At 32.4% G+C, this 16,288-nt stretch overlaps 1 protein-coding gene across 3 annotated transcripts; it reads right to left on the reverse strand.

Moving 5' to 3' along the window:
• Positions 1-1,469: 1,469 nt before the first annotated feature.
• Positions 1,470-8,957, reverse strand: LOC125209983 (snRNA-activating protein complex subunit). 3 transcript variants are annotated; one of them, XM_048109560.1, is made up of 11 exons: positions 8,675-8,957; positions 7,148-7,342; positions 6,973-7,028; positions 6,006-6,072; positions 5,743-5,919; positions 5,548-5,636; positions 5,370-5,451; positions 4,063-4,161; positions 2,939-3,064; positions 2,593-2,853; positions 1,470-1,813 (listed from the first exon to the last, which is right to left on the reverse strand). In XM_048109560.1, exons 2-11 carry the CDS (start codon positions 7,280-7,282, stop codon positions 1,532-1,534), a joined length of 1,374 nt encoding a protein of 457 aa, XP_047965517.1. In that variant the 5' UTR covers positions 7,283-7,342; positions 8,675-8,957; the 3' UTR covers positions 1,470-1,531. The 3 variants fall into 3 exon arrangements, with proteins under 3 accessions (XP_047965517.1, XP_047965518.1, XP_047965519.1); XM_048109561.1 differs by having other exon boundaries at positions 4,063-4,158; positions 8,675-8,956; XM_048109562.1 differs by lacking the exon at positions 4,063-4,161.
• Positions 8,958-16,288: the final 7,331 nt, after the last annotated feature.

The raw sequence follows: 16,288 nt of genomic DNA on the forward strand, positions 1-16,288 counted from the left end.
AATTTATTAAGTTATATACAATCTAGGGAGTGATCAATTGCTAACTCATCATTGAATTGTTAACTACAACTAATTTAAGGCCATAGGATTTTAGAAAACGTGTGGTCTATAATTTGCCACGTGTAATTTTTGCTTTTATTAATAAAATCAAAAAAGATTTTAAAAAAACTCTAAATTAGGGTTTTAGATGAAAATGTCAATATAGTGTTTGAAAATATCAACACAATGTTTTAAGAATGTTAACTCATTGTTTATATTGACATTCTACATGTATCATATTGACATATTTTATATAAGTTTTGGGATTTCTTTTAAAAGTTAGTTATAACTACACATGTAGTTAATTGACATTAATACCCCTATTGATATTTTTTGTAATTAATCCTATGACCTTATTGACATTTTTTGTTGATTGTATTGAAATTTCGGGGTTCATGATCTAGGCCTTTAATTTGAATATCTAATGACTATTATTTAGTTGTAGTTAGCAATTAAGTATTGAGTTAGCAATATAACATTCCCCTGATGATCATACTCTATATTCCGAATTTTTTTAAATAGGAGTAGAAATTAAAGAGTATGATTGAAAATTATATTTAAATTACAAATAATTATTAAAAGAAAAAAAACAATTATCCAATAAAACCGCTGAAAGTTTAGAGCTCCATCTTCTATAGAAACAAAAATACCCGAATTAAAAAAAAAAATTAAAGTTTACTACTGTAAAAGTATGTTCTATATCATTCATTAATTGACCATAAATTTCACGTCCATTTTGAAAAATCATATTGCTTCCGTCCCAACTAATGTGAGTCATATTCCTTTTTGGGATGTCACAAATTAAGTTGAGTCATTTCCTTTTTGACAAAACACAAAACTTCCAATCACTTTTACTTTACTGTATCACCTATTTTACTCTATCTTTATTTTTTTTTACTTCATTCTCTCTCTTATTTTTCAACACAAATTCTTAATCTTCGTACCCAAAGTTTTGACTCAACTTAATTGGAACGGAGGGAGTATACCAAATGAAAGATCTTGCCTTGATCTTATAAAATGTATGTTATGAATCAAATGCTCAGTTATTAAAAAAAATGAAACATACTCCCTCTGCTATAGAATTTGTGGTAGAATTTGTGGAATATTTATGGGTCGCACCATCAACTAGATTATTTCAACTAATTTTTATAATACTCTTATTTTATCAATTACGTATTAAAACTTGTGTCATTTTTAATTAGCCTATTTCTATGAGACAGAGTATAAATAATCCAAACATATGTTAGTTAAATGCTCAAATGAGCCAAGTATTATTTCCCATGAATGACAAAGACATTGATTTTAGTATAAACCCAACTCAATGAACTCATTATATGCATTACAAGTGGTTGTATACTAGTAATATGTATCATGAAATTTGTGGCTTTTCAAAAATGCTTTCACAGATTAAATCAACAATGACTGACAAGTAAACGAAAACTAGTACTGCATAAATAAAATACTCATTACATAGTGAAGCATATAATAACAATTACTCATGATGATAGTCATAGACAATGAAGTCACTATAAAGCAAAGACCCACCTTCATAGTGAAGCATATAATAACAAATATCACAGAAATAACAGGGATTTTCTGAGGCCCACTTATCATCCACAGTCACTTTATCTGCCCTGTAAATTTTGCAAACGGAGCATTTCTTGAACGCCAGCTTTGGCTGATACGTGATAAGTGGATAAGCCGATCGGTTCTGTATGTCCTCCGGATGTATAAGCCTCATGTCCCGTAATACGATTAGATGCCTGCAGTTCCCCTGGTGAAACAACATCAAAATACTAATATTAATATAATTAATTTCATGCTAAAACGGCACTACACAAAAATGATGAGAGAAGTATTTGAATGAAAGAAGAAAAAATTGAAAGTGCAAGCTTGTATCCGTTGGCAAAAGACAAACAACAATATACATGCAAAGAGTATTTTAAAATGCAATATGAAAATATTGGCAATCTCAACAATAGGACAGTTGCTTTATAAGAAAATTGGCTTCAAAAGGAAAACTGGAAAAGGTAAAATATGTAAGCCATTGTTCTATCATCTGTCTCACCACCCTCCAAGCCCTCCCCCGACACACTCTCATCAATAATACTTCAACAAATAAGTGTGTATTTTCATTCTTCATCTCATTTTTAAAAAAGCTCCATAATAGCAATTTTCTCAATAGGATACAGATGTCACAGTGCCCCCTGCTCCCCCAGCCGCACCTCGTGCGCCTCGCACCCCAGGCGCGCGCCTAACAACAATGGTTCTGTTTAGTATCATCGCATTCTTTTTCTCTATCACACCTTCATAAGCAATGGCCGGACATCTTTTTAATAGGATGAGGCTAAAACAATCAACTAGTTCAAGTTTAGGAAGTTATGTAATTTATATGGTCAAGTCACTTAAACCATTTATTTGCTTGGAAAAGTTTAGAGCAATAGCATCAGTCCAAGCTGGTGAAGTTAGGCATAGAGGAACACATGTTCACACACGATATGAGATAATGAGTGTTGCGTGACAATCCAAACGAGAGTCATTAGAAACGGATACCTGATGACAGTAAAGATACCCAGCACCGAGGTGGAAACGTAAGTCACAGAACCTTGTACTCTGCATGTAAAGAGATTTGAATCTTGGCAACTGCTGCTTATTTTCAGTGCCCAAAATGGCCTTTTGTTTCTGGCGCACCTCACCAGCAACAATGAATTCCCACTTTTCAAGTGCATCATTCTTGGAGTTTTTGAGCCAATCAAGAATAGTTTTGCTATAGTCCACATTCGAGGCCTCTCTCATGTCATTACAAAAAACATCCTACAAACAAAAGTATCAGGATGAATCAACAACACAAGGATTTCTTTTTGTCATTACGTCCTCTCTTGCCAGTGAGAAAACTTACTTCAATTAGAAAGTATCCAGAAGGATCATACTTCCCAGCCCTCCTCATTATCTCATCCGTCAAACAATATATTTTGTCTTTAACTTCAGTCAAAAATTGTCGGCCCAGAACCAGGAACTCTTGAGTCTACATTTTTTTGAAAAACAAAAATCATTAGTTGCAAAGATATGACACGTAAAAATCAATAGAAAAAGATTGCACGGAACAAGAAGAAAATATTACTCCCTCCGTCCCGGATAATTCGGGTCACTTTGACTGGGCACGGGTTTTAAGAATTGTAATGAAAAGTGGGTTGAAAAAGTTAGTAGAAAGTGGGTCCTACCTTTATATAATAGTTTTATAATAAAATGTGTAGGAATGAGTTAGTGGAATATGAGGTCCACTACCAAAAATGGTAAAAGTGAAATGGGACAAATTATGTGGGACGGACCGAAATGGAAAACTGGGACGAATTATCCGGGACGGAGGGAGTACCATGGAATAACCAGTCAATACCAGGAAGAGGAAACTGAGAACTTGTTTACAAACAATTAGCTCAAGGATTCACCACTTTCCCAAGTTAAAAGAATTACGAAACCATTCCAAACAATATATTAAAATCAAATACAACCAAATATTATTCTTATCTAGTGAAATTGGAAGCACAATATCAATTACTATGTTATTATCCTCAAGTATGCCGCACTAATAGACAGCAAGTTATACTATCTAATAGTATTCCCTAACTGGATAAAATAGTCAACAGTAGAGAGACAAATAAGGGGTTTTAAGAAAGATAAATCAATGGAGCACAAGTGCCAAAAAGCTAAGCACAGGATACATTTGTGAAATGTTGAATGCCAGGGTATTACTGTAGTTATTTGAAAGTTTGGACATTTTCAGGAAAGCACATAAAGCTCAGGGTAGAGTAGAATTTACCCTTATATGTATGAAATAAAAAAACATTCAAAAGTCGAGGCATAAAGTCGCATTTATCCTTGGAGATTGTATGAAAGATAAATAGGCTTACACTACATATGGAACAAATGATCCACTAGATTCTATCATAAATGATTATCTAATATGTAGCACAAAAGCAAACATATAGCCTTCTTTTAAGGTACTACTACATAAGAGAAAAATACCTTCGACCCTGTCTTTCTATTATGGTAAACCTCAAAAGAGAGAACAGTCTCAGGATATTGGACCGGAACGTCACCGTAACTACTCGAGGCTTTCACCTGCTATGGTTTTAAAAATTTCATTAGATACTTAAACAAATTGGTTTAGCTAATTATGTATCAAGAGTAAAAAACAATCCAACACTTTTAAACCCCCCATGGGAGGATAACCAGTGCACTTTAAATAATGCACATGTTATATTTATGAGTATACCCCAAAACCTAGTTATTTGAAAATTTGCCCCTTTTAAATTAGAATTCATAGTATTTTTTTAGTTAATAAAATTTATCCTTGGTTAACACATATTTGATATGAGATGCTAAAGGGCTCAACATGGATAGTAATAGATTCGTTACTCTATCTCACTGACATGTGATCCAACTAGTGCTACACAGCATGGGACTCACATTCACATCAATGAACAGATGGTAATTATTTTATATTGTGTTTGTATATTACTCCCTCCGTCCATGAAATTTCGTCCCGGTTTGACCGGGCACGGGTTTTAAGAAATGTAATGGAAAGTGAGTTGAAAAAGTTAGTGGATTGTGGGTCCTACTTTTATATATTAGTTTTATAATAAAATGTGAATAGGAATGAGTTAGTGGAATATGGGGTCCACTAACAAAAATGGTAAAAGTGAAATGGGACAAATTTTGGGGGACGGACGGAAATGGAAAAATGGGACAAATTTTGGTGGACGGAGGGAGTAACTTTCTCCATCAAGTCGAATAATGTTCGAAGAAATGGTGAGGTGAGCATTCTTGCTAAATTGCATGTTAGGAAAATAGCCATGAGATGAATGTAGACTAATATCACTGCATGCTTATGAGTTACAAAAACAAAACCAAAAAGAAAAAAGCTACCATCATAGCAGATCATACCACCCACAAAATAAATAAATGTTCAATATTAAACTTGAAGTCCAAGCAGTAGGACTATCACAATTTGCCATTTGCATCATAAAAAGCTAAAATTGTGGTGATAACATATGCTTCTCTTAAACATCTAAGATCATGTAAAGTTAAAAGCATTAAGTCATGTGATACACTAAAACCGAGTATTTCTGAATCCTGATATTGACTAAATCACTTTTGGCTCATGAACTCAAAGAAATTTAAAAAGAATTGGACCACATACAATATTGAATGCCACAAAAAAATAGTTAAGGCCAAGGAGTGCGCATTATGCAGAAAATTAGATTTAAATTAGTCATGCTAATCAGTCTATATAAATAATATATGAATATGGGAGGAAGAGAATGACAAACCTTTTTTGACACACTGCCTGATTTCAGATGATTTATTTTTTCAGCTTTTGCATTAACTCCATGTCCAGGCACCATGGAATTACTAGAGGGATGATGTGAAGACGGAACAAGAATAAATTATAAATGCCACTTGTGATAAAATAGATGAAAAACAATGAGCCACTTTAGAGATGCTTACTTGAAGGAATGCAATCTAACACATGCTTTGTCTTCTTCTTGTTTTGACTTAATTCTAGCTAGCTGCTCCACCTTTACCATATAGCTCTCCTGGAAGGAAGGAAAATTTATGGAACACAATTACAAAATGTAAACCAGAACAGCAAACACAAATGTAATAAGAAACAGTACAGATAAAGAGGTCACTAGTAAGCACATCAAAATAGTCATTCTTTTTGCTAACACCCTTCCCCTTCTTCCTCTTCCCAGGTGGGTTTTTGTTTGATTCACTTAAGACAATAGCCTTCTTATTCTCTTCTGTATTTTGCAAACAGTTCTGCTCAATGCCAAGTGCAAAGTTATCATTTGGAGCACCTCCGGCCAGTTCATCGACCTGTTAATATACACAAAACGGAGATTATCAGGTTCTGAATGCTAATTTAAGCATTGGTTTTTTCGAATAAGTTTCAGAGCAATTACCTTGAAAGCTTCTTCAAATGCTTTACTGACTAACTCATCCTCCTGAATTATTTTGAGTTCATCCACCCTTTTAAAATGTAAAGTGCACAAGATTGAATATTAAAGTAGAAGTCAGTAATGAACAGTACTGATTGGCCAAAATAATTAAACAGAACAAAACATAAAAGTCGCATTGAAAAACCACAAGAAAGTCTGATACGCATCAAGAGTTTGGAAGTTAGAAGCCCATAAGTTTGTCTTCATTTATTAGAAGTCTTATCCTTAAATATAAGTCAATAAGTCTATCTCTAAATGTCATCTTTATTTCTTTAGTATTTTGGGGTCCTATAGAAAAGTCCCTGTAGATTTGAGAAGAATGTCAAGTCTTGAATTTAGTAAAAGGACGGTATTACACCATAGGGCCTCATGAGAGGAGTGGCCTCGCAAGAGTATTATCTTTTGTTTTCTTACCATTTATATATCAAATATATTTTCCGTCTGTTCCAATTATTCGTTGCTAGACTTCCATCTCCTTTTTACTCTAACAAAGTCATAATTAATAAGGTAAAAAAAAATATAAAGTAATACTATAACCGACGGTTTTTTAACTTAAGTAGCCGCTTTTAAACCAACATGAAATTCACAGAATACAGTATGAACTGAATTATAGAAGTTGTATATGCATTACTTATCTTCGAACCACAACTTAAACAAAAATTTATAAGATATTAAGATACCTCAACGTGAATCAGTTAAAAGGAGTTCTGACAACTAGAAATTTAGAATACATTCTGACAGCTTATCGCTCTCTTTCCTAGAGTTCTTTCATTAGCACACAAATTGTTGCAATGGGGACGCTTAGATGCTAAATATGGTCAGGCATTAGACATTTTTCATAATATCAAGAAGATAACTGCATAGCCAACTGCATCTAAGCCATTGGATCTCAATGTTTTTAATAAGGATTATGGAAATAAAGAATACTTACGATGTATCTTCATCGCACACCTGTGCCACGTCTCCATATACCTCTTCTTTCAAACTCTGCATGAATCGTGCAAAAAACATTGCACAAAATTTAATAGAAAATGCTAGCAATACACTCAAATGAGACAGAAGCTAATGAATACATGAAAGACGTGAGAAGAAAATTAATAGCATACCTCAAGTTCTTCATTGACACTAGTTTCGAAGTCCGGGACTCTTGTGAGAGGACCAACAAGATCAGTGACATATATTGGACCACCAAGCGGAATTGAGACATAGAGGTCATCTCCACCCTCATCGTGACCCAGCATTATTGGTTAGCCACTCGCAAGAAGCTGTCTTAGGTGGCGTTGGGTATCACTAGTATAACACTACACACATGCCACCAAATCACATCAGCAAGTCTCAATTTTTCAATATTCAAGTACTTATATCAGAACTCAGCAGAAACACACACAACAATATTCTGTTTCATGTATCAAGGCCTCAGAGTTAAAACAAAGGTTTCACACATTCACATATAATAAAACATATATCCCCTTATCGTGCTTGCTTAGTGACAGACATGGGTATGCAGACCAGAAAATATGCAAATATAGACATGGCTATTTCCCTCGAGAGGGTGCCGCACAGACCACCCGTACCTGTCTCCGGAACTAAGCACTTCGTAGTGTAAATTTCATCTTGTATAGAAGATAGTCAGCAACGTATAAATATGAGTTCTAAAAATAGTTTAAATTATAATCCCAACAATCCAAAATTTAAACTTTCAATCCACATTAAAATTTAACACTTGAACATGCCATGATCTCTATAGGTGGATTATCTTCCAATTGGTCGAACATTCAGATTTAGTCATGACTAAGGATACACTCATACAAGTCAAACTTGAATTCATCTTATTTTGACATAATCAGATAATCTAGATGATAAATTGATATATTGGCAGGGATTTTTAAGTTTCTCAATTCAATCATCTCCAAGTTAGTAGAAACCAACCATGATTGCATACTATATAATACATAAAATATAAGTATATATGCATGTGTGTATGTGCAGTAAAGAAACAAGTTGCTTCTATATTATAGAATGCAGCAATTGCAGCATATGGAATTCTCCAAAGAATTCCTTTTAGGATATTCACAAGTAGCAAAGGATATTGCTGCAATTCAGTTTTTTTCTCCCTTTTTGCATCATAACAGATATATATACCAATACCTATATCTAAATGTATGTGAGAATCAAACCATAACCTTCTACATCAACATCTAGGCAGCTAAATATGCTTAATTAAGAAAACATAGCAAACCCAACAATCTATCAATACAAAAAGCAAGTTTTGGGAAAAATTATGTTATTTGCCATTTAGGCGGGAATATTTTATCCGGTGAGTAAAGACAAAAGAAGTTGATGCGTTGCCATTTAGGCATTGCAGGAATTTATAGTCATGAATATTTGGAGAAGTCACAGTTCGAACTCTTGCACAATTTTATAGTCAATGAACTCTTGCAGACAAGTTTGAGCATTACATAATTCAATCCCAATTCGAGCTCATAATATCTGGAGAAGTCCAAATTACAATGAAATAACCCCAATTCAAAGTCATAAATTCTCGCCCCCCTTTGCCAGCTCAATTCAAAAACAACTTTCTTCCACTTTAATCTTTCAATTCGAGGAATAAGATATGCATAAAAAATTCTTACCAATTTTTCGCAAGGATGTGGAGCTTCAAGCTTTTAAATATAATTCTTTATGGAAGAGAAAGGAGGAGAATTAGAAGAATAGTGATTAGGGGAGATGAAATAGTTTCAATGAAGAGAATAAATGAGGAGAGGGAGTGACTGTCGTTCGCTGGGAGAGCAGAGCGCTGATCTGAATCGCTGGGATAAGAGAGTGCCAGCGCTGGGAGACGGCGCTGCGGCGGTGGGGGCGGCGGAGGGAGGCGCAGGCGAGAGATTTTTTAATTTCGGGAGGGAGGCGATGATATTTTTGTTTCTTTAAACTAGTACAAAAATATCCATGCAGTAGGGATTTATCTTGACATAGTCCCTGGTCGCCCGACATTGAACTATGGATTTATCTCGCCATAGTCCCTGGTCGCTAGACTTTCTTAGTCCGAGGATTTATCTCAAATTTGAGTCTTTTGCTATTTTCTTATACGAAAATACTCACTCCGTCCCAGATAATTTGGGATACTCTGACCCGGCACGGATTTTAAGAAATCTAATGGAAAGTGAGTTGAAAAAATTGGGGGATGTGGGTCCTACTTTTAAAGTATTAGTTTTATAATAAAATGTGAGTAGAAATGAGTTAGTGGAATTTGGGGTCCACTACCAAAAGCGGTAAAAGTGAAGTGGGACAAATTATGTGGGACGGCCTGAAATGGAATATTGGGTCGAATTATCTGGGACGGAGGGAGTACCCTTTTAAGCATTTGAGCAATTTAATATTTTTACACTTTTAACATTTTAAATCTGATATTATTTCAGTAAGGGGTGTGTTATATTGCTAACACCTATTTAAATTGCTAACTACAACTAAATAGACATTAAATCTTCAAATCAATGACCAATATCTATCATTTTCGAGTATCATTGTATCCAACAAAAAATGTCAATTAAGGTATTTATGTCAATTAACAATAAAGTAGTTATAACTAACTTTTTAAAAACATCTCAAAAGTTAAATGCATATAACCATCTCAATTTAAATTAATTTTCACACAACATATATCAAATTAAAGATAATTTTATAAAGATTCTAACGAGATATTACTTACATACGTTCCAATGTCAAAATTTAGAAAATATTATTGAGTTTTCGTATTTTTGTAGTGCCAGATTAATGTAAACATAACTAATAAAATATGTCAATATAATCCATATAAAATGTCAATTCGAAATTATGTTGACATATTCCAAGTATCACATTGATATGTTTAATACACTATATTGATATTTTGATCCAAAACCCTAAATTTAATAGGTCTTTTATTTTTTTTAAATTTAAGGAGTGAGTTAGCAATTGATCACACCGCATTTCAGTGATATATTAAATCTGATATTATTTCAAAATTATTATCTTTCTTTCCTTTTGTCATTCTTCACTTTGTTTCTTTATTTCTATATTAGATTTAATTTTATAAAATTAAACTTTAAATTTTAACTTTTAACTATCAATAATTTTTTTGTAATTAAAACTATTAATTCATGGACATTATAAATATTGATTAAAATTATTAATTTTTGTTATTTAATAATATTCAGCTGAATTGAACAAGTATAGAAAAATAATATTAATCATGAATTAAAAATAAGAGCTATTCTATTTAGCCTTCGTTCGGTTGTTATAATTGCTTGTGATTAAATATTATGAAGTTGACTAAAAATTTGATACTACTAAAAATTTTATATAGGAATATGTTTGTTGAAATTTTCTAGTTAATTATGATTGTTTTCAGATTAATAAACGAAAATTATATTAGTCTTATATTAGATGCATATTTATTTCAAAATAAATCGTGTTATATGATCTATTTATGATTAAAACTAAGGCGTCGTTATACCTTATTGATTAAATATTAGACACTATCAAATATTGATTAAAACTATTATTTTTGTTAATTTTATAAAATTAAATCAAATATTGAAATAAAGAAACAAAGTGCATGATGACAAAAGGAAAGAAGAATGATAATTTTGAAAGAATATCCGATTTAGTACATCACTGACATAATATTAGATTTAAAATGTAAAAAGTGTAAAAAGACCAAATCGCCCAAATGCTCAAAAGGGTATTTTCGTATCAAAAAATGGCAAAAGGGCCAAATTTGAGATAAACCTTCTGGTGATATTTCTAAAGTCTAGGGACTATGGGCGAGATAAACTCATAGTTTAGAGACCATTTTTATAGTTCACTATTGTTTTTTTAATTTAGGACTACAGTAACTTAGTACTACATTCGTCCCATTAAATAAAGCTGCATAAAATCCTGTGTCGTCTAAGTAGGGATGTCAATCGGGCCGACCCATCGGGTTTCGGGCCAACCCTACTCGGGTTGTGGGTCAATCGGGTGCGGGCTAATCAGGTTGTGATATTTTCGGGTTATAAAAATTCAACCCTCGCCCTAAAAGCTCGGGTTTCGGGCTAGCCCAGCGGGTTAATCGGGTTGATACTGATAAAATTAACATACGATCAATCCAATAAATAATGACGATAATTAGTTATATTTATAGAATATATGAAATATTTAACTAAGACAAATTTGAGATATATACTTAAACTCGAACAAAAACATAATCAAACACTAATATTTGAGATTTGTGTAAAATAAAACATAAATTTAAATATTTTAAAGTATATTTTAGAAATTTAAATATTTTTCAATGAATTTAAAGTTTCTAAGTTATATATTTATTATTATAGTAATAAAAATTTAATATATAATTTGTATATTTAATATAAAATTGAAAGTTATTTTTTTAGTTATCTATATTGTAAAAATAATCGATGAAAGTTTCCAATTAGGAGTAAAACAAATTGAACAATAGAAAATTTATCGGATTTTTGGGTCTGGCCCTAACGGGTTGCGGGCTAATCGGGTTGCAATTTTTTTGGGATAAATTTTCAACCCAAACTCTATAAATTTGGCGGGCTATTCGGGTCAGCCCACGGATTATGGTTGCATTAACATCCCTACGTATAAGGAAGGGGTCATCTTCCTTGGAACGGAGGGCGTATAAGAAATAGTATTAACTAACAGTTAACTAAATTACATTTAATATTTTAATTACTTAAATTTGAAATCATAAAAATATATAATTTATTAAGAAAAAATAATTTAAATTCCAAAATTCTCAATACCCGAACCCGATCCGAAAATTATCATATGATAACATAATGACGATATTACCTTTTTGTTGATATTTTGTCTACTATTTATTGAGATTCGTAAGATTTAATTTCATCCACTCATTTTAAAATCTAAGGATGAAAATTTGATTTTGATTTTGATAGGGTGCTATAAGTATTAGAATATGACCCTGTCAATTACTACTCAATTAGTATGATTAATTAGATTTAATTTTTAGTTTTAGTTTTAATTTTAGTTTTATCTGTAGTTAATAATAATAATAATAATAATAATAATATTTACAAAATTACAAATAAACAAAATAGTATACTTAGAAGTTAACAAACACATATTTAGAATGATATAATGATATGAAACAAAAACATTAAAAAAATTATAACCGTCCAAACAATTAAATTTTATAATGCTTTTAAGTGATTTTTCTATTTTTAAAAATATGAATACTCGCATTAATTAATTACCTTGCCAAACAATAAAGCAATATTCAAATTTTACTAATATAAACAATAATCATTTAAATATTATTATATTATTAACTATTTCTCAACGCCACAAATTCGGTATTTTGGATTCGTCATTGCCTCCTCAACATAAGTTCCTTAGAGCATCTCCAATGCTACGCTCTTCCCATCGCTCTTTCTGTCGGACTTCCCAAAAACACCTCCTGCCACGTCACAAAGACTTCCCACCTTTCTGCCACGTCACAAGGACTTTCCACTGCACAATCTGGACTTCTCATCGCCCTTCACGCGCGGACTTTCCGCAATAAAAAAAATTCACAAGTTCACAAATATGCAATTTACGTTGCGGAATTAAAATTTCGACATGAAGCAACGAGCCGTATATATAGAGTTTTTAAAAAAATAAAAATTGGGAAGTCCGCGCCGGACGTCCGCGACTCGCCACAATGGCGGACGTCGCGTCGCCCTTCCACACGCCCTTCCACCGACGATCGCGCCCCTCCCGTGTCCTTAAGGGACGTCCGCGTCCGCCCCTCGCCGCCCCAATGGCGGACGTCCCACACGCCATTCCCGGAAGCCTCTCCAACGTCCGACGGGAAGGGCGCCGTTGGAGATGCTCTTATCCTATAAAAGTGGAGTTCGTTTTTCTCATAAAAACTTGACTTAGAAACTCTACATGAGAAAAAAGATCAAATAAGTAAGGAACAAGATATTTATATCGAATAATCCATTTAGTTAAAAAAATATCAAAATTTTGATAAACATGATTATCTAAACACAACCATCCATTTCTTAGAGGAAAAGTTTATCTGTTTCCTACGTTCCCAAACGCAACTTGAGACTAACAGCAAAGCTCAAGACTAGAAACTCAATTTGTCTAAAATTTTCATGTTATTTTTTCTCTATATATTTAATTTCAAATTTCATTAGCTAGTCGAGTTATTTTATAATTCTGAAATTTTTGATTGACACTTTCTCCGTCCCTGAAATTTTTTTCACTTATTTTCGTTTTCGCGTGTCCCTAAAATTTGTCACCTTTCATTTTTACCACTTTTGGTAGTGGACCTCGTATTCCACTAACTCATTCTCACTCACATTTTATTACTATAAAACTATTACATGAAAGTAGGACTCATATGTCACCAACTTTTCTCAACTCACTTTCTATTATATTTCTTAAAACTCGTACCGGGTCAAATAGTGACGAATTATTAGGGATGGAGGGAGTATCAGATTCATATATAATTTTACAGTAGATTTAAAAAAAAAAAACCTTTGATTATAAATATTATGATCTTTTTCAAATTATGTCTTATTTAATTTTACCTAGAAGAATAAAGACTATTAATTTTGAAAATATATAGAAGAAAATTAATTTTATTATTATTATTTATTTATTTATAGTTCAATTTCGAGGACGAATTCATATGTATAAACTATTTAAATCACCTCTTAAAAATAAAAATTTAAGTATAAGTGCATCCCATTATTTTCGCCAACTTATTTTGAAGTTCAATCGAGTGTTACGCTCCTATAAATATTTGGGTTAAATTCATTGGCACCGGTGGAATGTTCAATGGTGAATTTTACTCATAAAACATATCAATATGTATCTTATAATGATCCAAAGAAAATAAATTAAATATTGAATTTTTCAAGAAATGCTTTATTAAATCTTGTTTGTATATGGAGTTGTATTTTATTCTTTTATAACCTCAAGTCATATGCCACCATAATCTCACCAAATCCTTGTTCAATTCCCCTTCAAACAAAAACACAATTCATTTCCACAAAATAGTACTAGTAAACACAAAACATAATCAATTCAAACGGGAACTGAGGTGGTAAGCCCATACATGAACCCAGACAAGAATCCAAACCCTAACTCGACGATACAATCCCCGGGAGCTGAGGTGGTATGTCCGAACCCGAATCCAAACTCGACGATCCAAGCTCATCAAGACGATCAAACACAGATTCCAACGTTGATGTTGGAGTCTCAGTGGAGAGAGCACCAACATCCATAGAACCTAGGATGATGGAGGGGATTAATTGGCATCCATAGCAACAATGAAGAGCCACTGTCCGATCACGGCAGCCACATTGGCCCTGGCGAAGATCAAGCAAGCAATGATGCGAAAGTGATAGATGCAGAAGAGGTCATAGATGGCCAACTACCTGTCCCTAAAGCCCAACCTATCCTCCATCCAACTTTCCGCCACAAGCCCTTTCATCCGTCGCTGACTTCCACAATTTGCTCAGTACGATGACGAGAAAAATGTACCATATTCCAGAATATCTTCAGGTTGAAGATGCCCTATTGAGGGCAATGCGATTCTATGTGAGTCTCTTCTAGGACGAGGCAAGGTCAAAGGGAGTTTCTGCTAGACCATGGAGTCCGCCGAGAAGCTACAATTTTTTTGCGTTGTTTCATATTCCCGCCGCTCAACTTTATTTATTTTATTTCACAACTTATCGTAACTCATCTCATTTCACAACTTATCGTAACTCATCTCATTTCACTAACTTATTTTAAATTGAATCAATCATTTGAATTGGCTTATGTAGCATTAGATTATACACAAAGTAATAATTGTGACCGCGTGATATGCCTAAAGTTGGTTCTAGACACACAAATCGATCACAGAAAAATATTTAAGTCTAATTCACTGGTTGAATATTTGGATCAAATTCACCAATGGTTGAATATTTGGTCATATTCAGTGGTTGAATATTTGGGTCAAATTTGCATTTGAATCTGACCTATAAAACATATCAATTTCCTCAAATTGATTAACATTGGGTTAACAAATTTTTTTTTATTAAAATTAACCTTGATATGGATCCATGTTATCCATTAACCCAAGATTAATTCCAAATTAGTGTTTGGTCTAGCAATTTGATTTTCAATTCAAAAAGGAAACAAAAGGATAAAGTAGATCTAACTATAAAAATTAGATCTAAAAGGGAATAGATGAAGATTAGGAAAGGAAGAACAAAGAAGTGAAGATAATATCATTGATGGAAAAAGCTTAAAGCAAACTTACACCATACTAATATTATCCATTGGCACACAATCAAGGATCCACAAAAAGTATGTTTAGAGTTATTTATTAAACTGCCACTTTAAATTTTGAATTATAATTTAATTAAACTTGCTTTTGTTAATGAAATTGTTATTATCATATTCTTGATTTTCGTCCCTTTTATGAAGTTGCGTTTCATCGGTTACTAATCCTTTTATTTAATCAACCAATCCTATTTAAATGGTCCAAATAATTACTGAGGCATTTAATTTATAATAGCCGATATTAGGATTTGGAACACTAAAAGCCATTTTGATAATACCAAAAGCCACAAAATCATCTATAAATTTCAATCTAATTGTGACATCCATGTAATATTTTACAAAGTAAAACATGCTTCTTTTTCAAGGAATATTCTCCGAAACTTATAAATTAATGTTTTGTATTAATTTTCATACGGAATTTTATTTACGTTTTTTCAGTTTTTTTGATGGTGTATCACTTTTGAACTTGCATATGCTTAATTATTCGTGTAATGTGATTACATATTATGTATTGGATATCCAAAATATTTTAATCAATATTTATGTGTTAATTTTAATAAATAATTTTTTATTTTATGTTTTCTGCTAATAATTTGATACTTAAATAGAATGGGAGTTTTGAGGGAAATTATCATAAATGTCATATAATGGTAATAAAAACACGTCATAAGTGAAGGGAAGTTAAAATGATTTTAAGTTTATGATTTAGTGTTTAGATTTTTAATTTTATTATATGTTAGAGTGGTAACAATCTAATTGTATAGATTTAAATGAATACTAAATGATCAATTTAATTATAAATAGAGTAACTACTACTTTCTTCGTCTCAAGTTACTTGAGTCGTATTTTATTTTGGATTGTCCCAAATTACTTGAGTCATTTCTCTTTTCGGCTAAAAACAAAACATCATAATC

This window comes from Salvia hispanica, chromosome 3 (assembly GCF_023119035.1).
Source record: "Salvia hispanica cultivar TCC Black 2014 chromosome 3, UniMelb_Shisp_WGS_1.0, whole genome shotgun sequence".
NCBI classification, from domain to species: Eukaryota; Viridiplantae; Streptophyta; class Magnoliopsida; order Lamiales; family Lamiaceae; genus Salvia; species Salvia hispanica.